Source organism: Stenella coeruleoalba (assembly GCF_951394435.1).
Source record: "Stenella coeruleoalba genome assembly, chromosome: 6".
Classification (NCBI taxonomy): domain Eukaryota; kingdom Metazoa; phylum Chordata; class Mammalia; order Artiodactyla; family Delphinidae; genus Stenella; species Stenella coeruleoalba.
Genome location: NC_137151.1, coordinates 73,502,819 through 73,527,984, shown reverse-complemented (window position 1 = coordinate 73,527,984; position 25,166 = coordinate 73,502,819). Strand labels below are relative to the sequence as shown.

At 40.5% G+C, this 25,166-nt stretch overlaps 1 protein-coding gene across 12 annotated transcripts in view; it reads right to left on the bottom strand.

The window, feature by feature from the left end:
* OSBPL6 (oxysterol binding protein like 6) overlaps positions 1–25,166 on the bottom strand; it is a 209,440-nt gene that overhangs the window by 72,725 nt on the left and 111,549 nt on the right. For 11 of the 12 annotated variants that reach the window (XR_013828658.1, XM_079923832.1, XM_079923836.1 and 8 more), the window contains one exon: positions 19,194–19,451. Coding sequence is in view for 11 of the 12 variants with exons in the window: in XM_079923832.1 (XP_079779958.1) it covers positions 19,194–19,295 (102 nt within the window). In the remaining variant the exon portion in view is untranslated. The remainder of the gene's footprint in view (positions 1–19,193; positions 19,452–25,166) is intronic. The other variant, XM_079923837.1, reaches the window with a different exon arrangement.

The window sequence follows — 25,166 nt, the reverse complement described above, 5'->3', positions numbered from 1 at the left end:
TACAAGTACTTGAATGCTACTTTTTAAAATTGCAGATATGAAGAAGACAGTTTCCAAATCTGTCATACTCAGTCTTGGATTCTAGTTCAACTGGATGCTCCATGAAAGTAAGAACCAGCCCATCTTCACCTTGGTATCCCACTCCCTTTACCCCTAGCACAAGGCCCTGCATACCATAGCCAGTCAATTTCTAGAATTTTTCAGTGCTCTCTGATTAATTTGTAGAGAACAGTCCCTCAGCAATCATTAACACAAGATCAGGTATAAAACTGCCTTCTAGCTTCATCTTGGAAATATCAAAATCACAGCTCCAATAGAATAGAACTTTTGAAAACATTTTAAAATAAGGACTTTTAAAATAGGAACATCTGGTGAATTAATCACAGAGCTCTTGTTTATTAGATTTGAAGCTGTGACTGGTCAATGGAGAACACAAAAAAATATAATGTGGCAACATCTTCAGTTACAAATTAAATCTTCATAACGTTTCCTTTAATATCAAAATTTGTGCTGTACTTCTTTGGACTTTTGTTCACAAGCTGGCTATTTTCATATTCTTTCATGGTGACTTGGAAACACATGCCACGTACCTTCAAGGTGTTATACATATTATATAAGCAGGTTAACTAAAGGGTTACATAAACCTGTTAATTATTCTTTTAAAATCAAGTTTTCTTTCAAATACTAAAGTTACAACTTAATTTCCAGGTCAGTGTTTTTTCTTTAAGACTTTTTTTTTTCCCTTGAGCAGTTTTAACTCCACAACAAAACTAAGAGAAGGTACAGAGATATTCCATATACCCTTTGCCCCCACGCATGCATAGCTCTCCGCCATTATCAACACCTCCAACCAGAGTGGTACCATTTGTGACAACTGATGAACTTAGGTTCATTCCAGATCAGTTTTTTAAGGACCTAAGAACACACAGAGAAGGTGGAAGTACTCACCCATCCTTTGTTCCCCCTGCTCAGAGAGAACTGATGCACACTTAGCTTAAAACCAGGAGTCTAGCACACATACTTCACTGCAGCTCTTTAATTTGGTAAAAGTTTGTTCCCCAGGTAGCATCCACTGATCTCAATACCTCCTCGGCAGCAAGCAGAAATCTGCCAACATGACTAAAGTCTGGTTTACCTGGTGTCAAAGATGTGGGTAAACAGACAATGAGGCATTTAACAATAGCTGAACGGTTTAGTTGCGACTCCCGCAGAGAGAAACGTGACTCTCAGAATGAAAGTCCACAGAACTGCTGAATGAGTCTCTTGGTTTGTCCAGCCTGTCGTTTACTTTAATTTCATTTTAAAGATGTAAGAGAACTGCTGGAAATATTTTAGGTTGTGGCTACCAACCTCTGTACAGTCTCACTTTTCGTACAAATTTAAGACGTAATAAGGAGAACTGGACCATTACTCTCTGAATGTTAACTCCATTGAAATTGTTCGTCTCATTATTTTATCTAAGCTATTTTTCTATTCATGAATTACATAAAATGTTTTCAAAGAAAAATATCCAAAATGATTTATAAACTTCTAAAGTATTTTCTTATTCAAGCTTCTGGCTGTTAGGCTTGTCTCTCTTCTAGTTCTACCTAATTCTGACATAGCAACACTATTTCAGTGATACTAGTAACCTTTATAGTGTTGATGATGATGACAGTGGTGAGAGTTAATATTTAGTGCTTCCTATATCCCTGTCTCTATGCTTTCCATGGATTATTTCATTCTGTCTTCATAAAAAGCCTTTAACTAATTACTATTAAATTTATTTTATGGCTGACTGAACAGAGAGAGGCACAGTAAGGTTAATGACACAGAGTCAATAAGTATTGGAGTTGGAATGGAAATCAAGATTCTCCTCTGGACTCCAAGCTTTTAAATACTGCCCTCTACTAAAGTTAAAGCTAATGTTAGACGACAAAAAATCACAGCAATTTCAAGTAGTGTTTAACCTCAAGACTAACTGAACACATCTACCACAACCTTTCATGGAAACAGAGGGGCAGAAATGAGTAAAACAAACAAACAAAAAAGGCTACAGCACTCTTAAATATGGTACAACCTTGAGGTTTGTTTCCAAGTTTCAAAAACTAAGAGCAAGCCAGCTAGCTTTTACTTCAGGAATGCAGTGTCTGACGCAGAGAAAACAACATGAGTTTTGCAGTCACACAGACAAGCATACCAACCCCCATGCTGCTATTTACCATGTGCCTTGGGCAGATCATGAACCTTTCTCAGCCTCCATGTTTTCCATCTGTAAAATGGGGATGTTAATGTCTAGCTTGGAAAACATTGCAAGTCACTGAGTTGGCACCCAGTGTATGGACAGTGCTGCCTACATGCTGGCACACAGCAGGCATTCCATAAATGGTAGCTAACAGCTCAGTTATAAATGCTGTAAGAATAAATGTTCAGGAATACTGTGCATTCTTATTTCCACAGAAAGATGTGTTCAAACACCCTGCAGGTGTACCACACCTGAGTACCCTTTTGAAAGCAAAGAATCCGTACCTGACATGGCCATTATGTTACTTGGTCAATCTAGCAACCATAGTTAGCACCACGTCATGACCAGAGCATCGGAATTTACAGAGAAAGCTGACAAAGTGAGTAGAGACAGATGCCCTAGATACCTGCCACTGGGAAAGCAACAGCAGCGGATGGCAATGCACATTCTGCATCCCTCTGAATGTCTACAGCAAAAGTGGTGCATGGACTTGCCTGCTGCCTTCTTAATAATGTCCTTCAAGGAATTACTTTTATTATTTTTGGAAGAGCATAAAATATTAAAATCACCGAAGCCAGAAGGCCATGACTGAAGAAGTAGTAATTCTACTACTTTCTCTATAGTAACAGTTATCTTACTCTCACTGAAAGACGGCAGAATTGCATTAATAATAACTCTCGGGCTTCCCTGGTGGCACAGTGGTTGGGAGTCCGCCGGCCGATGCAGGGGACATGGGTTCGTGCCCTGGTCCAGGAAGATCCCACGTGCCGCGGAGCGGCTGGGCCCGTGAGCCATGGCCGCTGAGCCTGCGCGTCTGGAGCCTGTGCTCCGCAACGGGAGAGGCCACAACAGTGAGAGGCCCGCGTACTGCAAATAAATAAATAAATAAATAAATAAATAAAGCAGTTTTGTAAACTTATGGTCCTTTGGGATGATGTTTTTATAGTCCTAATGAAACACCTGAAAATGTACTCTGTAAGAGCAATGATGTCCAAACCTGGGTGAATAACAGTCTCCTGCGGAAGCTTCTATAAACAACAGATTCCCAGACCTCGTCAACAACCTACGAATGAGACCCTCTGGGGTTCACAACCTTGCTGCTATAAACATGCTGACCCAAACCAGCCAGCTCAAGGTAATAAGATAACTTCTTTTTTTTTTTTTTTTTTTTTTTTTTTTGCGGTACGCGGGCCTCTCACTGCTGTGGCCTCTCCCATTGCGGAGCACAGGCTCCGGACGCACAGGCTCAGCGGCCATGGCTCACGGGCCCAGCCGCTCCGCGGCATGCGGGATCCTCCCGGACCGGGGCACGAACCCGTGTCCCCTGCATCGGCAGGCGGACTCTCAACCACTGCGCCACCAGGGAAGCCCAAGATACCTTCTTAAGTGAGAAACTAAGGCAGGCCAAGAGAGCCAAAGTGTTCTGGCAAACATACCAGGGCAAGCAGTGAACAGATTCTTTCTCAGATAATGTTGAGTTCTAAATCACTTGTGGGTAATGAGCGTGAGTGCCAGGTGGAAAATTTCCTTCCAGTGGTCTCAATTGCAGCACATTTGACATGGACTGAACACATACTGTAAACACCAAGCAGAAGGGGCAGCAATATCCAAATGGTGGGGAGAGCAAGAAATCTGTGGGGCTGCTCATTTTGTTTCATGGAAAAGGTTAATTGCAGTTTTCAGTAAACAAATAAATGATCAGAATTTCTCATTCCAAAAGCAATACATGTAGTGAAAGTACAGAAAATGTAAAATTCAGGAATGCACAAAGAACATAAAATTCACCTTTGATACCAGTACTTCACAATAATTATTAACATTTTCGTCTATGTACCTTCTGGTCTATTGCTTCCCAGGCCAATGAGGATGTGAAAAATCACTGTTGTTGCTGAGTGAAAAAAAAAATGAGGAGGAAATGCGTAACTCAAAAATAACTGACAAATGCTGCCTTACGAAGTTCACTTAGACAAGTACAGAAGGCCTTTCCCCTAGACATTCCAGCTTGTCAAGCCCTACCACAGAGCAAATAGTGAAGTGGTCAAGAAAAGGGGTCCAGAATCAGGCTTCCAGGGAGCAAACCCTGTCTTAGCTGTTCATTAGCTGTGGCCAAGATATTTCACCACTTTATGCCAGTTTAGTTTTCTGAAAAAGGTGATGGTAGCTCAACCTTCCACAGTGAGAACTCATGAGATGTCAGCTGTTGCTGGTGTTGCTCTATTATTCATGAACTTTTCCTAATATTTAGGCTTTTCAGAACACCCAATTTACAAAATGTACCTAAGTCACAAAAGTTGGTCACAGTGTGAGTTTCTGCAAGCGGATATTATTCTCCTATCGACACTGGTCGTCAGTCCTAAAAGTTAGGTTCCTTGGGATGAGTGGAATCCCCAAAAGCCTAAATTGGAAGCAAGTCAGGAATTTAAACATACCTAGCACCACGGGCTTTATTTACCAGCATCACTATGGTGAGGACACTGCACATTTTCATGTTAGGTTAGTATTTCTCCCTGAACTTAGAGCTAGGTCCCAGGGTCACCCGGCAAATCCCTGGATCCACTGAATTCTACGATTTTTCTATTTAGATACTGGCAGATTTCAAATCATATTCCTCTTCACTGATAAGACTGAAGATGATTTAATTTGGAGGTTAGGTATAAATCAAGAATGCTTGAATTCTTCTCTCCGGAAATGAGAGAATTTTTGTTTGAGGATCATTATATTTTTCACAACCCAAAGATGGAAATAGGTTTCATATTCAGAAAATAAAGATACTGTATTTCAAAGCAGTTAATTTGGTTATTTCATTTAGCAAAGCTATTTGAAGAAGATGCTTCAGAGGTTCAATTGGAAGAAAAATATTCCAAGTCAGTTCACACATATGCTGGGGATATTTTTATATCTGTTTGTCTGTTTGCCCAAGAAGAAAACTTGTTATGAAAACCCTGTACATAAAGTATAGTCACTGATGAGGAACATTTTTACTTTCTAGTTTTCTAGATACCTTCTTCACTAATAATGAACACTGCAAAAATAGCAGATGCTGCTGATATCAGAACTGGGTGGTTATATGGTGGTAAACCAGCCCATGGTTACATGAGTCTCACTGAATCACCGCTTGGGACAGCCTTCACATGTTACCAGCCTTCACATGTTACCAGTCAGGACATTAACTGAATGAGCCAAGGTTGGTTTTGTTAATTACTGTTGATTATGTATAGGAAACATTTTTAGATACCCATGTAATTGATATCTATTAGGTTGGAATGATTGACCATAATACTGAATATATATTTTATTAACAACTGGCAAGAAGATTAACTACCAGCTTCTTATGACTGATTAATAATATTTTTTCCCTTAAAAAGTTCTTTATTTTATGATCTCTGAGCTCCTGTAAACTTTAAATCATTATAAGGAATAGCTGGTATTTTTTTTCTTTGATTTTTTATTAAACAAAAAGATTGAGTCACTTGAGCATTTACAATGTCTAACCCGGTAGAGCTATAACAATTCACTCTAGTAATGGATACTATCACCTGGTAATTATGTGTTCCAAATCCCAAGTTCTTAGAGGAATAGTATCTGATTTTCTGAAATGACTTGATAGTGACACAAATAAAAATAATCACTGGTTCTAAGCAGGGGCCTTACTTTAAAAAATGTAGATCCTTGGCTGATCCCAAACTACTGAAACTGTCTCTACAGGGTGGTCCCAGTCTTGTATATTGTAAAAATTCTCTAAAATATGTAATCGTAAGGGTAATTATCAAAACAAACAAACAAACAAAATCCAGTCAGCCAGCCATAAACTTAGCCAATTACATAACATTACTGTAAAATAAGTACTATGAGAGACTGGAAACAACTCTTGTTTTAAAATAGAGTTATCTCCCACCCCACCAATATTTTTAACATCTGTGCAGAATGCTCCCAATGCTTTGCTTCTGTTTGATATCACTGCCTTCATAAGCCTCAAGCCATTTATTCTACCACACAATCACTGTCAGCAGCAAGCAGGAGGGTCTGTGCTCTCCTGGTACCTTCTGCCACCTCTGGACCATCCCCTCTTCTACTCTCAAAATCCACCGTTCTTGAGAGACTCAGAATTCCCAACTATACTACTTTCTGTCCTACTAATCATCTCCCAACTGCATGATTATTCCTTCACAGCTACCAAGGCCTCTGGAACCTGGTCCACAATCTTCCTCTCCATGCCAAGTCCTCATTCATTTGTTCATTCAAATATATTCTGAGCCATATCATATGCCAGGAACTGTAGGAGGTGCTAGGGATACATTATTAACAAAAGAAAACCCTTGTTCCCAGGGAGTTTACACGGCAGTGATACGGAATAGAGGAAGAGGATACAAATAAAAACAGATAAATATGTAACGTGTCAGGTGGTGGTTAATGCTCTGAAGACAAATAAAAGCAGGTAAGTGTACAGTGAGTGATGTGGATACACAGGGGAGAGCAGGAGAAGGCTACCCAAAAAGGGTACATTTGGAGAATGATTCAAATGTGTGAGCGCACATGGGGATACTTGGAAGAAAAGCGAGCTGGTCTGAGGGGGGCCAAAAATGCAAAGGCCCTGAGGTGGCACCCTGCTTGGCACATCGAAGGAAAATGCTGGGGAGAACTAACTGAAGTGGAACGTGGTAGGAGATGGGACCAGAGAGCTATATGCAGATCCAGATTATGAATAACATTGTAGACAAAGGTCAGCAATTCAAATATTTCAGGAGAGATGGGAAACCACTGGAGACCTTGGAGCAGGTGAGAGGCTTGACCTAACTTAGGTTTTTAAGGGATCACTCTAACTACTTTGTAAAAAATGACCTGTACGTTGGTCAAAGGTAGAAGCACAGAGAGCAGTTAGAAGACTATGGCCATAGTTTGGGTGAGAAATAAGGTGGCTCAGACCAGGGTGGAGGGCGAGGAGGAGGGAAGCAGAGGTCAGATTCCAAGCACATCCTGAAGGCAGAACCAACAGGATTTGCTGAGGGTCTGGAAGTGGGGTGTGAGGAAAAGAGAGGAGTCGAGGATGGCTCCTGGTAAGGGTTTTGGCCTTTACCAAATGAAAGGACAGAGTTGCTGTTTACTGAGATAAGGGGGACTGGGAAGGAGTAGATTTGAGAGTGAGATTAAGAGTTCCGTTTTGGACAGTTAAAGTTTTATTGTTGTTGTTGCTGTTTGTTTGTTTTTATTTTTGGCCATGCTGGGTCTTCATTGCTGCGCACGGGCTTTCTCTAGTTGCAGTTAGCGGGGGGCTACTCTTCGTCACGGTGCGCGGGCTTCTCGTTGCGGTGGTGTCTCTTGTTGTGGAGCATGGGCTCTAGGCGCATGTGCTCTAGTTGCAGCACGCAAGCTCAGTAGTTGCGGCACGCAGGCCCTAGAGTGCGCGGGCTTCAGTAGTTGTGGCGCACGGGCTTAGTTGCTCCGCGGCATGTTGGATCTTCCTGGACCAGGGATTGAACCCATGTCCCCTGCACTGGCAGGTGGATTCTTAACCACTGCACCACAGGGAAGTCTGGATATGTTAGGCTTGAGATGCCTTTTTAACATTCAAGGGGAGATCACCCCTAGTCACCCCTAGTTTATGCAAAAGTCCTAGATGTCTAATCAACCTATTTCCTCTTTGAAAATTGTAGGGAGTATATACCTTGCAGTTTAAGAGTCACTTAAGTCACTTAAGTGGCTGACTTCCTGACACCCCGGATCAGGGTTTGTCAATTCAAATGCTTTCAAGGGCCAGGCAGGAAGCATGAAGTATTGAAATACAATAAGGAGAAGTAGAGACTGTGGCTGATGAGAAAGTAAATGCCCCATCTAAAGGGGAAGCTGCTCCTGAGCCCAGTCTAGTTGCCATTTGGAATCTGGGCCCCGTGTTCCTTTACCTTCCCATTTTGAAATAGAAAGAAGAATCTGGATTTTCAACAACCAAACCTTAGCGAAATAAAAAAGTTCCATGATCTATCAAATTCAAGAAGTGCTCAGTTAAATCAAGTTCTGACTGCAGGATTTATCGGTGTCCTTAAGTTATTAATTTAAAAAATTGCAAAAAAAGATTGTGTTCAGCATTTCTCCAATCTACTTGACAGCAGACCCTCTTTTCAGGCAGCATCTCAAGGGACAAGCGTTCCTTGGCACATACTTTGGGAAATGCTGGTTCATGCAAAAGTCCTAGATGTCTAATCAACCTATTTCCTCTTTGAAAATTGTAGGTAGTATATACCTTGCAGTTTAAGAGTCATAGTTGATCACACACACACACACACACCACACACAGCCAATTTTGTTAGATATTCTAACATCTAATACCAGACTTGAATAAAGTGTGAATGGAGCAATTACTAAAATCTTCCAACTTGTTAAATACTAAGTGGGACCTTGACCTCTCCTTGGTGAAAAAACAGTGAAATCACAGGGGCACCGAATCACTTCATTTCCCATCTCCCCTCCCTCCTTCACGTGTCGGGCTACATAATTTAGTGACAGGAAGGGCTGCCAATTACTACTATGCACTTGACAGATGTTCTTTGTTTTACTTATCTATGAGGAAGGAAGAAGGGAGAGGACAAATAAACCTGGAATGTAAAATCTGTAATAAAAAGACAAGACTAATATTGTTGCAGGTCTTTAAAAATAACCTCTAGGATACATTAAAATATTGAAGGGGCAAGGCTTGTCTCTGAAGAATTAAGAGTGCGTAGTCTGTTTAAAAGAGCTCACAATACAGTTGAGGAGATCAGTACATAACAAGATAATGAATGTCAAATATTGTCAAGAAGTTCTATAAAGTTTAGAGAAGGGAAAGTTCAACTTTCCCTGGCCGCTTGAGCGGCCAGTTGAGAGTGTCACATAAGCTGGTCTTTGAAGCATAGGGAGGTATCAGGTTGAGAGGAGGGTGGTGGGAATTCAGTGCAGGAAAGACAAGGGCAGAGATGGAGATAAGGCAGTTTTGGGAACCATTAAGCAGACAAGACTGTACAGGTTGGGAGGAAAATGGGACACTGAGGCTGGATCCGATCCTGGTGGTCTCTGGATACTAGGTAAAGAAATCTGGCCTTAATCATGTAGGTAACTGAAAGTCTTTCAAGGATTTTTTTTTTCTTTGCGGTACGCGGGCCTCTCACTGTTGTGGCCTCTCCAGTTGCGGAGCACAGGCTCCGGACGCACAGGCTCAGCAGCCATGGCTCACGGGCCCAGCCGCTCCACGGCATGTAGGATCCTCCCGGACCAGGGCACGAACCCGTGGCCCCTGCATCGGCAGGCAGACTCTCAACCACTGCGCCACCAGGGAAGCCCTCTTTGAAGGATTTTGAGCGTGAATCTGCCAGATTCAGGAAATTCGATCTCAGGAGGCCATAAGGAGCCAGTGAGGCAAGAGCACCCTGCAGGATCCCAGGTTGAGGTGATGAGAGTCTGGTCTGGGGAGCCGACAGTGGGACTAGAAAGAAATTACGATATTATGAAGGAGGAAATAATCAATAGGACTTGTTAACCTATTGAGTGTGGGAGAGGCAAAGAAGAAAGGAATGGCTTTGACACTGGGTCCATGAGAGAATGATGACCCTCATAGCAAACTGGTTTAAGCATACCGATTTAAGGTGAAAATGATACAACTAAGGAGAGATGCCCAATCAAGTAATCAGTGATCTAGGACTAGAACGTGGGAAGGACAGGCAAGATAGGTGCAGTAAGGTACCACTGTACGGTATATGCTGTGTGCTAGACCCTTTACCAATATGATCAACTTAGGAGAGAAATAGGGATGGACTTTGCAATTTGGCACCATCTACACAGATATCAGTCAAATCAGAACTGTAACATTCAATGAAGACTACTTCATCACTTTCTCTATGTCCCTTCTCTACGAAAACAGCCATCACACAAAAATAGATGCATTAAAATACACTACATCATATTATATCCCAAGATCACTCAGAGTTTCTGATTTCCGTAAGTTAATACTGGATTTTAAGAAGTGATGAGACAGGGAGAGAAAAGAACTGTAATTGTTCTTTATTCTTCTCTCCCTTGAGGGGGATTAACAGACACAAAAGAGGAGGCAGGAAGGAACCAGAGGAGAAAGTATTTGGGAGAGTTTCCACCTGCTGAGATAAACAAGAATGAAAGTAAACTCTTTCCTTAAAGAATAATAACCATTTGAACAGTGTCTCTTACTTTTCCAGAATTCATTATCAATTTGCAGACGTGCTCCTTTATTCCCATAATAAAACTTTCCATCCACAAGCCAGCCAGGAGTCACCCATTCCACCTTTACATGTCCTCTGGCAGACCAGGATCTCAGTTCCTCCCTGTTGTTTAGCACGCTCACCCCAGAGCTCAGATGCAACAGCAGCTCAACAGTGCGTGACAGATGTTTCTGCAGCAGTCAGCAGTCTTTTCCATTTGCTATAATTCTCCAGGGTGAATGGGGTCCATCCCTTCCTTCCCTCAGCAGCCAGAAAGGCCATGCTGCTTAAAATGTCTCTCAATTTAAATGCCCAGGGCAAGGGAAAAATGAAGAAGCCATAACGAGAAAGGACAGAGAGCCAAGTGAAGGGTAGATTAAAACTGCAAACTTAGAAAGCATCTCAGCATGCAGTAGGAATTTAACATAAATGTGTTTTCATTCATGGTACTCTTAATTTTTTTAAACTCTAAAAATGTAATGCAATAAACATTATAGCTGTGTGTAATCACAGATTTAGTTAACGGTGTAACTGCTTCTAATGAACAGAATGTAGATATCCTCTTTGATTTCTATAACAAAAACACCAATGTCAAAAATTCCCAAGGATAGAAATATCTGCTTTAGAATCTGTGAAAGATATACACACAAGGAAACCCTGATTCTTACAGATTCCCCTGCAATCTCTTGCTAGAAATAGGAGAGGGAGTTCTGAAAGGGTTTGTAGACTGAGGGTTCTTAAGGAACACCCCCAGAAACGCATTCCCACCATCTAAAAGAATGAATTCTCACGTGGAACTGGCTGTCTCAAGACCCAAGTCTGTACTATGGAATATCAGATAACTGATGTGTGTACTTCTAGAAACTAGGCAATATACTTTCAACATATAAAATGGGGGGAAAGAGAGGGGGACCTTCAAGATGGTGGAGGAGTAAGATGTGGAGATCACCTTCCTCCCCACAAGTGCATCAAAAATACATCTACATGTGGAACAACTCCTACAGAACACCTACTGAACGCTGGCAGAAGACCTCAGACTTCCCAAAAGGCAAGAAACTCCCCACGTACCTGGGTAGGGCAAAAGAAAAAACAGAGACAAAAGAATAGGGACGGGATCTGCACCAGTGGGAGGGAGCTGAGAAGGAGGAAGTTTCTGCACGCTAGGAAGCCCCCTCACTGGCGGAGACCAGGGGTAGGTGGGGGGAAGCTTCGGAGCCACGGAGGAGAGCACAGCAACAGGGGTGCAGAGGGCAAAGTGGAGAGATTCCCGCACAGAGGATCGGTGCCGACCAGCACTCATCAGCCTAAGAGGCTTGTCTGCTCACCCGCCGGGGCAGGTGGGGGCTGGGATCTGAGGCTCAGGCTCCAGAGGTTGGATCCCAGGGAGAGGACTGGGGTTGGCTGTGTGAATACAGCCTAAAGGGGGCTAGTGCACCACAGCTAGCCAGGAGGGAGTCCGGGAAAAATTCTGGACCTGCCTAAGAGACAAAAGGCCATTGTTTCAGGGTGCACGAGGAGAGGGGATTTCTTCCCTGTTTGCCCACAGAAGGCAGAGTGCCGCCTAAACGAGCTCCAGAGATGGGCGCAAGCTACGGCTATCAGCTCGGACACCAGAGACGGGCATGAAACACTAACGCTGCTGCTACAACCACCAAGAAGCCTGTGTGCAAGCACAGGTCACTGTCCACACCTCCCCTCCCGGGAGCCTGTGTAGCCCACCACTGCCAGGGCCCTGTGATCCAGGGACAACTTCCCCAGTAGAACACGTGGCGCAGCTCAGGCTGTTGCAACATTATGCTGGCCTCTGCCGCTGCAGGCTTGCCCCGCATTCCGTATCCCTCCTTTCCACCGGCCTGAGTGAGTCAGAGCCCCTAATCAACTGCTCCTTTAACCCCGTCCTGTCTGAGCGGGAACAGACGCCCTCAGGCGACCTACACGCAGAGGCGGGGCCACATCCAAAGCTGAACCCCAGGAGCTGTGCGAACAAAGCAGAGAAAGGGAAATCTCCCCCAGCAGCCTCAGGAGCAGCAGATTAAATCTCCACAGTCAACTTGATGTACCTACATTTGTGGAATATCTGACAGAGAACAAATCATCCCAAAATTGAGGCGGTGGACTTTGGGAGCAACTGTAGACATGGGGTTTGCTATCTGTGACTGAGTTTTTTCTGACTTTTACGTTTATCTTAGTATAGTTTTTACACTTATCATTAGTGGATTTGTTTATTGGTTTGGTTGCTCTCTTCTTTTTTAAAATTATTTTTCAATTTTTTTATTTTAATAATTTAATTTTTTAATTTTTATTTCTTTTTCTTTTTTTTCTCCCTTTTCTTCTGAGCTGTGTGGCTGACAGGGTCTTGATGCTCCGGTCTGGTGTCAAGCCTGAGCCTCTGAGGTGGGAAAGCCGAGTTCAGAATATTGGACCAACAGAGACCTCCCGGCCCCACGTAATGTCAATCGGCAAGAGCTCTCCCACAGATCTCCGTCTCAGCGCTAAGACCCAGCTCCACCCAACGGCCAGCAAGCTCCAGTAATGGACGCCCCATGCCAAACAACTAGCAAGACAGGAACACAACCCCACCCATTAGCAGAGAGGCTGCCTAAAATCATACTAAGTTCACAGACACCCCAAAACACACCACCGGACGTGGCCCTGCACACCATAAAGACAAGATCCAGCCCCACACACCAGAACACAGGCACCAGTCCCCTCCACTAGGAAGCCTACACAAGCCACTGAACCAACCTCACCCACTGAGGATGGACACCAAAAACAACAGGAACTACGAAACTGCAGCCTGCGAAAAGAAGACCCCAAACACAGTAAGCTAAACAAAATGAGAAATATGCAGCAGATGAAGGAGCAAGGTAAAAACCCAACAGAACCAAACAAATGAAGAGGAAATAGGCAGTCTACCTGACAAAGAATTCACAGTAATGATAGTAAAGATGATCCAAAACCTTGGAAATAGAATGGAGAAAATACGAGAAACATTTAACAGGGACCTAGAAGGACTAAAGAGCAAACAAACTATGAAGAACACCACAATAAATGAAATTAATAATTCTCTAGAAGGAATCAATAGCAGAATAACTGAGGCAGAAGAACGGATAAGTGACCTGGAAGATGAAAGAGTGGAAATAACTACCGCAGAGCAGAATAAAGAAAAATGAATGAAAAGAATTGGGACAGTCTCAGAGAACTCTGGGACAACATTAAATGGACCAACATTAGAATTATAGGGGTCCCAGAAGAAGAGGAGAAACAGAAAGGGACCGAGAAAATATTTGAAGAGATTATAGTTGAAAACTTCCCTAATATGGGAAAGGAAATAGTCAATCAAGTCCAGGAAGCACAGAGAGTCCCATACAGGATAAATCCAAGGAGAAACATGCCAAGACACATACTAATCAAACTATCAAAAGTTAAATACAAAGACAAAATATTAAAAGCAGCAAAGGAAAAGCAACAAATAACATACAAGGGAATCCCCATAAGGTTAACAGCTGATCTTTCAGCAGAAACTCTGCAAGCCAGAAGGGACTGGCAGGACATATTGAAAGTGATGAAAGGGAAAAACCTACAACCAAGATTACTCTACCCAGCAAGGATCTCATTCAGATTCGACAGAGAAATTAAAACCTTTACAGACAATCAAAAACTAAGAGAATTCAGCACCACCAAACCAGCTTTACAACAAATGCTAAAGGAACTTCTCTAGGCAGGAAACTCAAGAGAAGGAAAAGACCTACAAAAAAACCCCCAAAACAATTAAGAAAATGGTAACAGGAACATACATATTGATAATCACCTTAAATGTAGATGGATTAAATGCTCCAACCAAAAGACACAGGCTGGTTGAATGGATACAAAAACAATACCCGGACATAAGCTGTCTACAAGAGACCCAATTCAGACCTAGGGACACATACAGAATGAAAGTGAGGGTATGGAAAAAGATATTCCATCCAAATGGAAATCAAAAGAAAACTGGAGTAGCAATTCTCATATCAGACAAAATAGACTTTAAAATAAAGACTATTAGAAGAGACAAAGAAGGACACTGCATAATGATCAAGGGATCGATCCAAGAAGAAGATATAACAATTATAAATACTTATGCACCCAACATGGGAGCACCTCAATATATAAGGCAAATGCTACAGCCATAAAAGGGGAAATCGACAGTAACACAATCATAGTAGGGGACTTTAACACCCCACTTTCACCAATGGACAGATCATCCAAAATGAAAAGAAGGAAACACAAGCTTTAAATGACACATTAAACAAGATGGACTTAATTGATATTTATAGGACATTCCATCCAAAAACAACAGAAAACACTTCCTTCTCAAGTGCTTATGGAACATTCTCCACGATAGATCATATCTTGGGTCACAAATCAAGCCTTGGTAAATTTAAGAAAACTGAAATCGTATCAAGCATCTTTTCTGATCACACGCTATGAAACTAGATATCAATTACAGGAAGAAAACTGTAAAAAATACAAAGACATGGAAGCTAAACAATATGCTACTAAATAACCAAGAGATAACTGAAGAAATCCAAGAGGAAATCAAAAAATACCTACACACAAATGACAATGAAAACACAATGGCCCAAAACCTATGGGCTGCAGCAAAAGCAGTTCTAAGAGGGAAGTTTATAGCAATAAAATCCTACCTCAAGAAACAAGAAACATCTCAAATAAACAACCTAACCTTACACCTAAAGCAATTAGAGAAAGAAGAAGAAAAAAACCCCAGAGTTAGCAGGAGGAAAGAAATCATAAAGATCAGATCAGAAATAAATGAAAAAGAAAGGAAACAATAGCAAAGATCAATAAAAGTAAAAGCTGGTTCTTTGAGAAGATAAACAAAATTGATAAACCATTAGCCAGACTCATCAAGAAAACAAGGGAGAGGACTCAAATCAATAAAATTAGAAATGAAAAAGGAGAAGTTACAACTGACACTGCAGAAAAACAAAAGATCATGAGAGATTACTACAAGCAACTCTACGCCAATAAAATGGACAACCTGGAAGAAATGGACAAATTCTTAGAAGATCACAACCTTTTGACACTGAACCAGGAAGAAATAGAAAATATAAACAGACCAATCACAAGCACTGAAATTGAAACTGTGATTAAAAATCTTCCAACAAACAAAAGCCCAGGACCAGATAGCTTCACAGGTGAATTCTATCAAATATTTAAAGAAGAGCTAACACCCATCCTTCTCAAACTCTTCCAAAATATAGCAGAGGGAGGAACACTCCCAAATTCATTCTACAAGGCCACCATCACCCTGATACCAAAACCAGACAAAGATGTCACAAAGAAAGAAAACTACAGGCCAATATCACTGATGAACATAGATGCAAAAATCCTCAACAAAATACCAGCAAACAGAATCCAACAGCACATTAAAAGGACCATACACCATGATCAAGTGGGGTTTATCCCAGGAATGCAAGGATACGCAAATCAATCAATGTGATACACCATATTAACAAACTGAAGGATAAAAACCATACGATAATCTCAACAGACGCAGAAAAAGCTTTTGAGAAAATTCAACACCCATTTACGATAAAAACTCTCCAGAAAGTAGGCATAGAGGGAACCTAAGTCAACATAATAAAGGCCCTATATGACAAACGCACAGCCAACATCATTTTCAATGGTGAAAATCTGAAACCATTTCCTCTAAGATCAGGAACAAGACAAGGTTGCCCACTCTCACCGCTATCATTCAACATAGTTTTGGAAGTTTTAGCCACAGCAATCAGAGAAGAAAAAGAAATAAAAGGAATACAAATCAGAAAAGAAGTAAAACTGTCATTGTTTGCAGATGACATGATACTATACACAGAGAATCCTAAAGATACCAGCAGAAAACTACTAGAGCTAATCAATGAATCTGGTAAAGTAGCAGGATACAACTTTAATGCACAGAAATCTCTTACATTCCTATATACTAATGGTGAAAAATGTGAAAGAGAAATTAAGGAAACACTCCCATTTACCACTGCAACAAAAAGAATAAAATACCTAGGAATAAACCTGCCTAAGGAGACAAAAGACCTCTATGCAGAAAACTATAAGACACTGATGAAAGAAATTAAAGATGATACAAACTGACGGAGAGATATACCATGTTCTTGGATTGGAAGAATCAACATTGTGAAAATGACTATACTATCCAAAGCAATCTACAGATTCAATGCAATCCGTGTGTAACTACCAATGGCATTTTTCACAGAATTAGAACAAAAAATTTCACAATTTGTATGGAAACACAGAAGACCCCAAAAAGCCAAAGCATCTTGAGAAAGAAAAACAGAGCTGGAGGAATCAGGCTTCCTGACTTCCAACTATACTACAAAGCTACTGTAATCAAGACAGTATGGTATGGGCACAAAAACAGAAATATAGATCAATGGAACAGGAGAGAAAGCCCAGAGATAAACCCACACACATATGGTCACTCTATGTTTGATAAAGGAGGCAAGAATATAAAATGGAGAAAAGACAGCCTCTTCAATAAGTGGTGCTGTGAAAACTGGACAGCTACATTGAAAAGAATGAAATTAGAACACTCCCTAACACCATACACACAAACTCAAAGTGGATTAAAGACCTAAATGTAAGACCAGGCACTATAAAACTCTTAGAGGAAAACACAGGCAGAACAGTCTATTACATAAATCACAGCAAGATCCTTTTTGACCCACCTCCTAGAGAAATGGAAATAAGCCCAAAAATAAACAAATGGGACCTAATAAAACTTAGAAGTTTAGCACAGGAAAGGAAACCATAAACAAGACAAAAAGACAACCCTTAGAATGGGAGAAAATATTTGCAAATGAAGCAACTGACAAAGGATTAACCTGTAAAATATAAAAGCAGCTCATGCAGCTCAATATCAAAAAAAACAAACAAACCAATCCAAAAATGGGCAGAAGACCTAAACAGACATTTCTCCAAAGAAGATATACAGATTGCCAGCAAACACATGAAAGGATGCTCAAAATTACTAATCATTAGGGAAATGCAAAATGCAAATCAAAAGTACAAGGTGTCACCTCACACTGGTCAGAATGGCCATCATCAAAAAATCTACAAACAATAAATGCTGGAGAGGGTGTGGAGAAAAGGGAAACCTCTTGCACTGTTGGTGGGAATGTAAATTGATACAGCCACTATGGAGAACAGTATAGAGGTTCCTTAAAAAACTAAAAATAGAACTACCATATGACCCAGGAATCCCACTACTGGGCATATACCCCGAGATAACAATAATTCAAAAAGAGACATGTACCACAATGTTCACTGCAGCACTATTTACAATAGCCAGGACATGGAAGCAACATAAGTGTCCATTGACAGATGAATGGATAAAGAAGATGTGGCACATATATACAATGGAATATTACTCAGCTATAAAAAGAAACAAAATTGAGTTATTTGTAGTGAGGTGGATGGACCTGGAGTCTATCATACAGAGTGAAGTAAGTCAGGAAGAGAGAAACAAATACTGGATGCTAACACATATGTGGAATCAAAAAAAAAAAAAAAAAGGTTCTGATGAACCTAGGGGCAGGACAGGAATAAAGATGCAGATGTAGAGAATGGAGTTGAGGAAATGGGGAGGGGGAAGGGTAAGGTAAGCTGGGATGAAGTGAGAGAGTAGCATGGACATATCTACACTACCAAATGTAAAATAGATAGCTAGTGGGAAGCAGCTGCATAGCACAGGGAGATTAGCTCGGTGCTTTGTGACCACCTAGAGGGGTGGGATAGGGAGGGTGGGAGGGAGATGCAAGAGGGAGGGGATGTGGGGATATATGTATATATATAACTGACTCACTTTGTTGTACAGCAGAAACTAACACACCATTGTAAAGCAATTATACTCCAATAAAGATGTTAAAAAATAAATAAAATAAAATAAAATGGGGGGGAAAACTCTTCAAGAATGTTCACTAATTAAATGTCCCCCAAAAGGAAAGTTTTCATGAAAAGTTAACCTCTGCTTATTGTGCATTTCCAGTTACACAAGAAATTCTTCTCAATATTACAATAGCAAATGATAATATTCAAACAAGTGCTGACCAAAACAATCACCTGTTTTGACAATGAAGAGAATTCACATGCCTAATCCCCATACAACCTTGCCTGTAGAATAGGCACTGAAGTAGTAATAAAGTAACTGTGTAAACAAAAATAATTTACAGAATGGGCTCAATGGGATAATTAAGCACCAATAATTTATTTCCTCTATTGATTTTAATTCTCTTAATTCCCTGATTCTACAATTTTATTTGTAACCTGATTCCTGAATCTGACTGTTACCAGATTCCATGAAACTCCAAACAGAAGTTAGGGCTTGGCAGACCAGTGAGAGACTTGGAGAAAAACTGTTCAGATCCCTTTCCACCTCCATGAATGAGGAAGGAAGAACAGAACATTCATGTTCCAGAAGCTGCCTCTTGCCTCCAGGTACAGATGTGAGGAGAACACTGCAGGGCTTCACTTAGCTACCCTTCCTGTAGTTTGTACTCTGAAAAAGGATTCTAAATCACAGAAAAGCTAGAGCAGGATCTTCACGACATCATCAGGTAGATCTACAGAAAACAGAGAGTTTTCCTGTGGAATAAAAATCTTCGCAGCAAAAATTTCAGACTTAATTAGCAATCCCATCATATCCTAATGGTACTATAGTTGCATAAAATAACAAAATGCACTTTACACTGTTATCTTACCTGCCTACTGTCCCTTTGAGAGGATGCCGAAGAGGAGGCACTTCTATGGGTGGGGGTGGATGTTCTATGAGCAGGGGATATGCCCTTCTCATCTGAACTCATAGCTGCAGTTTGAATCTAGTTGTATGCACTGAAGACCATCCCAATCGTGTCTCCAATTCACAGACAAAGAAGCAGATGATTTTTCAGCTTTAGTCCATTTCATGAATCAGGTTTGACTAGAAAAGATGAGGCAAATACTGAGGGTGTCCAAAACACCTAAAAGCAAAATGAACAAACAATAAAACCTCATGTGAATGATTTAAAAATCCTTAAATTAAAAATCATTTTTTCTAGGCAACAGTACTAAAAGGTGAGAGGGAGAACTCTGACACATTACAAAATACTATTTCTTCTTCTAGATTTTAAGGTAGAGGATAAAAGCATTAGTATGTAACAAAAGTTTGTCAACATGGAAAACAGGAAGAAACCACACGTTAAAGTGATATTCTTCCCTTGTATTGTTGTTTTAAAGCAGATTACAATGCTATGTTCTGGACCCTCATGCCAAAGTATATCAGTTTCTTCCCTTGAAATTTAATTTGCCCTGCTCAGTGGATTATAATAAGAGCTCCATCCATGTTTGTCATCAGTTTAGTTCAGTCATGTCATGCATGTGATGGTTAAATCTGACAAAAAGCAGTCAGTGACAAAAGGCAAAAGAGCTGATGTACTTTATGCATCATATGATCCAGCATTTGGGAAGGATCAAGGAATACACATATGTACTGTTATCTGTACTTCAAGACCACAGCATACCTACATATGACTCGCAGCAACCAGCAGGCTCACAAGTATCTACAGACTGACAGGCATGTCCCGGGACTGGGGTAATGATGGAGTTGCTTCACTTATCCACAGCCAAGAACCATTTCATTTTTCATTTGGATTTATATAAGGAAAGTCTGCATTGTAACTAATAGAGCTAAACACTTGTCCCCAAGAGAAGCATTGTTCAATTGGCAACACAGGTTGCTAGAAAAAAATTTTTTTTAAAGGTAACCATGATAGTGTAAGCATGATAGTTTTTTTAAAGGTAAGCATGATAGATGAAAAGCTTACACAACAAACAATCTGTGTCCCAAAGCACTGACAACTAAAGTGAACTTGTCCTCTTCTAAGAAGGTGGAAGGCTAAGTTCCAGGCCCAATCTTAATCATAATACCTTGAAGGAAGCATAGAACCCTTGGGTAAGTACTTTAGCACAAATTAGAAAAGAAAGCTGCTGGTGATGAAGAGAAATCAATCTTGAGGCCAAAGAAAAGTGAGACCTAAACTTTTCAGTCCAGAGGGAGAGACAGTCAATGAAAAAAATCAAAAAGGATGAAGATGCATGGAGTATTAGGAGGACACACAGCGAGGGCAACTCACTAGGTCTGGAGGTCAGAGGTATCACTGTGCAAGTGGGCTTGAGCTGAGATCTGAAGGATACGAAAGAGTTAACCAGGTGTCTGGTTGTCCAGCTGGGTGTGATCAATGAATTCACGCTGGTCAATATGATCAGAGCACACAGAGACAGTGCCATGATGGTCAAAGAAAGGCACAGGTCAATTCCTGCAGGGACTTGTAGTCCATGTTCAGCATTTTGATTTTTATCATGAGCATAGGAGGCCATACAGAGGTGAGGTATAACCAGATTTGTGTGTTTAAAAGATCACTTTGGAAGCCATGAGGAGAACCAAACTGGGGAAGTAAAGAAGATGAGGGAGGCCTGATCAGGAAACAAGAGATAGTGAACTAGAGAGGTGGCAGGAAACTCAGCACCTAGTCCTGTCAGTTGTGAGTAGACATGGAGGAGGAAAAGTGGTGTTGAGGATGGTTCCCAGGTTTCTGGTATTCCTAGCGAGGGCTGGCCAAAGGAAATCCACAACTGACAGCAGGTCATGAGTATGGTTTCAGACGTGTTAACTTTAAGGTACAAAGGAGGCATTCAAGTGGGGACAAACACATGGAAAGGTAGGTCTGGAGCTCTGAGGGATTTAGGCTGGAGACAAATGTTTAATAGACTATGTTAACAGTACAAATGTATCGAATGACTTATGTATAGATCATGTAAGCTCTGCAAGTGCAAGCAAATTAAATTTTATACAGGCATATAGTTGTATTTTTTAAATCTGCAACATTATGTTAACGGAGTATGGGACCCTGAATATAATCAGGATTTTAATGGTTAATAGGTTATAGAAAATATTCAAAAGAACAATCCCAATAATTAAAAGGCAAATGACTATAAATCGGAAAAACCTGGGACTTTCTAGTGAATAGAAGTTGTGCAGCTCCTTTCACAAGATTTTGACATCACCTGTCACCACAGGGAAAATAAAAGCTACTTACTGCCAAATTCGAAGACTTTCTCTTGAAACAAAACTAGTGTTTGGGCTAATAGAAATGTAAAGAGCTGTGGAGCTCTTTCTTTGGCTTGAGATCAGGTTTTGTTTAGTACTGGCAAGAGACAGTAATAAGCTGACAATTGCTAGGTGGTCAGCTAATCCTTCTGTTTTATGAAGGTAGCCTAATAAGCGTAAGTAAAGTTTCTCAAGCCAAACTCTGGTGCCAGCAAACAGAAAGCAAGAACACTGCTCAAAGTCTTGATGTGAAGTACTTTGCTTTCTGGTCCAAGATGCTTTACAAGTATATGCTGATACTTGAGCTAGAAGTACGGAAGCTAAAAGTTCTGTGATGTGCTCAAGTGCCCCAAGGGATGAGGCCGAGACAACCAAACTCATCAAACTCTCATCCATTTGGAAGTAAATTTAATCCAAGCTACATCAAGGGCCAACATTTCTTCTGATGTACTTTTTCTTTTCCCTAACAGCAACCAACTGCACTTTCCTCATTAACATCAATGTCAACACCTTGGTTTTAATTTAAAATGATATTTTCAGGGTAATCTGTCTTTGAAGAAAGGGCAGCATTTTGGTTGAATTATAATTATGAATATCTTGAATAATGTCAGGAATGTGGAAAAGGTGAGTGAGAGAATTTAATTCATTCCAAGAATTGTTTTTGAGGTTACTGTTTTTGTTTCTATTATTTTTAAAAATCTCTTTTAACAAGAAGAGTTTCAGGTACCTAATATAAGGTTGAATGAAATGACCTTTAAAGATCATTCCAATTTGATTATAAATCAAGTGTCTGATCACTGCTCTATTTCAAAATGCATTACAAAAGTAAGTCTAAACTCTCTTAGTAGGTTGCAACTATTTATTCATTTTTCCTAGAATGTAAGAATTGCTGTGACATTTTAAAAAAGACTTATTTCATCTCTGTCAAAGCACATTTTCAGAAATCGCTGAAACAAAATTCTAAACCTATTTTAGACCATAGATTTTTTTTTTCTTTTTTTGCAGTACGTGGGCCTCCCACCGTTGTGGCCTCTCCCGTTGCTGAGTACAGGCTCCGGACGCACAGGCTCAGCGGCCATGGCTCATGGGCCCAGCCGCTCCGCAGCATGTAGGATCTTCCCAGACCGGGACACGAACCCGCGGCGTCCCCTGCGCCACCAGGGAAGCCCTAGACCATACATTTTAATGTCAACACCAACATAATTCCTCTACTCAATGAGAAAAGTATTGTGGCTGAAAACAGCAATATGAGAGCCTAACATCTAATTTCCTTGTTTCATTCCTCCTTCACATCAGTGGGATCACTACAATTGTTTCTAAGTACTGTAACATTTGCATTTACACTGAGTGACATAAAATTCAGATTTATGACCTAGGGACCTAACTAAAGCAAAAAGTGGCAGGAAAGACTTCTACAACTTGTTGTTTACAGGCATCATACATTGTGTGTGTTCAGAAAAACATCTGAAACTGGGGACTACTTAGCCTGGGCTAAGTTGTGATGTGGTAACACACAACTCCAGAATCTCAAGGGCTTAAAAGAAAGGTTTATTTCTTACCCATTTACATGTCCTTAGGAGGTCGGCTGCTGCCCTGCTCTATATCCTCTTCCTTCCAGGCCAAAGGAGAAACCCCCATGTGAAGGAGGAAAAGAGCCATGGCAGGACCACTCGACAGTTCTTAGAGCTTTTGCTTGTAGGCGGCACATGCCACTTACACTCACGTTTTATTGGCCAAAGCAAGTCACATGGGCAAATTGAAGTCCATGAGGCATGAAAGTATAATCCTCCCAGAAGAAGAGGTAGTGATTACTTGGGCACAATAATATGATGTACTACATTTACCACAGGAAAAGATTAAAAGTACAGATGAAAATATTTAAATTGACTCTAGTTTCGTCACCTAGAAATAATCCTGGTTAACATTTTGGTTACACTTTAACCAAAGTAGAAGAAAAATGTCCATACTCTCTGCAATATGCTTTCTTCAATCAACAATACATTGGTAACAGCCTTCCTTGTGAACAAAAAAACTTTAGTATCACCATTCTTAATCACTATATATAAGGCCACCACACAGACGTAACACAATACATTTGACTATTCTTCTAGTGGGACATTTAGATTGTATTCAGTTTATTCTGAAACAACGAGATTTATTACAGAAGAGTTCATTATGATTATTCACTTTTGATTATTATAAAATGACCTGCTTTGTTTATTTCACTGTTTTGCTTTATTTGATATCACCTGCTTTCTTTCTGTTGTAATTAATGAAATTTGTCCATGCTTTTACATTTAAACTTTCTATTTCTATTCTTTTGTATTATGTGTTCCTCTAGTAATGATCATGTTGGGTTGTTTTAAAAAAATCTAATTTTAGTAAAGTTTTCCCCATTTCCATTTACTGTTTCACTAATAGTTGGCCTTACTCCTGTCATACCATTTTACACTTTCTATTTTTTGGTTCTTCTTCGTTTCCTTTAATGGGTGATGGCTTTTCCTATATAATCTGCCTTTCCTTATAATACTGCTTTTTACATGGTTTTAACTGACTTTTATATTTCCCATTAATTTGGAAGATACAATTCCCCCTTTAAAGTTCTATTAATGTTCTCCTTTAAGTCTCTCTAAATCATGCTGGAACCTGGAGTCTGTAAGTGACAAAGTCAAGAGTAAAATGGCATCTTTCGAGTCTTCACTTGCAATATAAGCCTCCCTTCCCCCTGGCCCCCCCCCCCCAAAAATCAAAAATTTCTCCTCAGCCTTCATCTCAACTTGGTGATTTAATCTGGAGTTTTGCAGAATCACGCTTAGGATTCGAGAGCAATAGCGAGGAGCTGATATGACTTTTTCTGTTTGGGGCCAACTGAGACCTCTAAGTACGAGGACAGACTAAGAAAAGCAAAGCCTTTCTTTGCCCTTTTCAAGCAGTCTCCTTCTCCTCAAGTGCAGCTGAGGTTTGTCATAATCAGGACCTGGCTAGACTTTCCTCAATTTGAGATATCATAGAATTGGGGTCTAGTCCTCCACAGTTTTGAAATTAGATTCTGTTTTACGTCAGTGTTCGGGTTAGAGATAGTTTGCCTTTTCCAGTATTTGCATCACTTATTTACAGAGAATTAGGAGGAGGCACATTAGATAATCCTAGACACCAGTCACCTGGAGCAGGACATTCCTATCAACTGACCTTATCAACGCAAATGTCTTTGTACTGCTAGGTGGAATAAACTGGTTTTCTATCAAGATCATCACCAGAACAACAAATGCCTATTGTCATTATATATTATAGTCATTACAATGTCATTATATAATAAAGTTTTTTTTCCTTAAATAGAAAGGGTAGGAAATCTTTTTTATTTCTAAAGTCATTAAGCCACAGATGAGAAAAAGAAAATTAAGGACTGATTTCAAGAAGGTAAGCTGGAGACTGCCAGGAAAGATGGCAGGGTAACATCTGATAAGGATATTCCTAGAAAATGACTAAACAGCAGTGACTAAAAGGATTAAAAAAAAAAAAAAAAAGACCATTAGTACTTACTCTAGGGAACAGTGGCCACCACATGCCATAAAGTCTAAGGAATCACTTC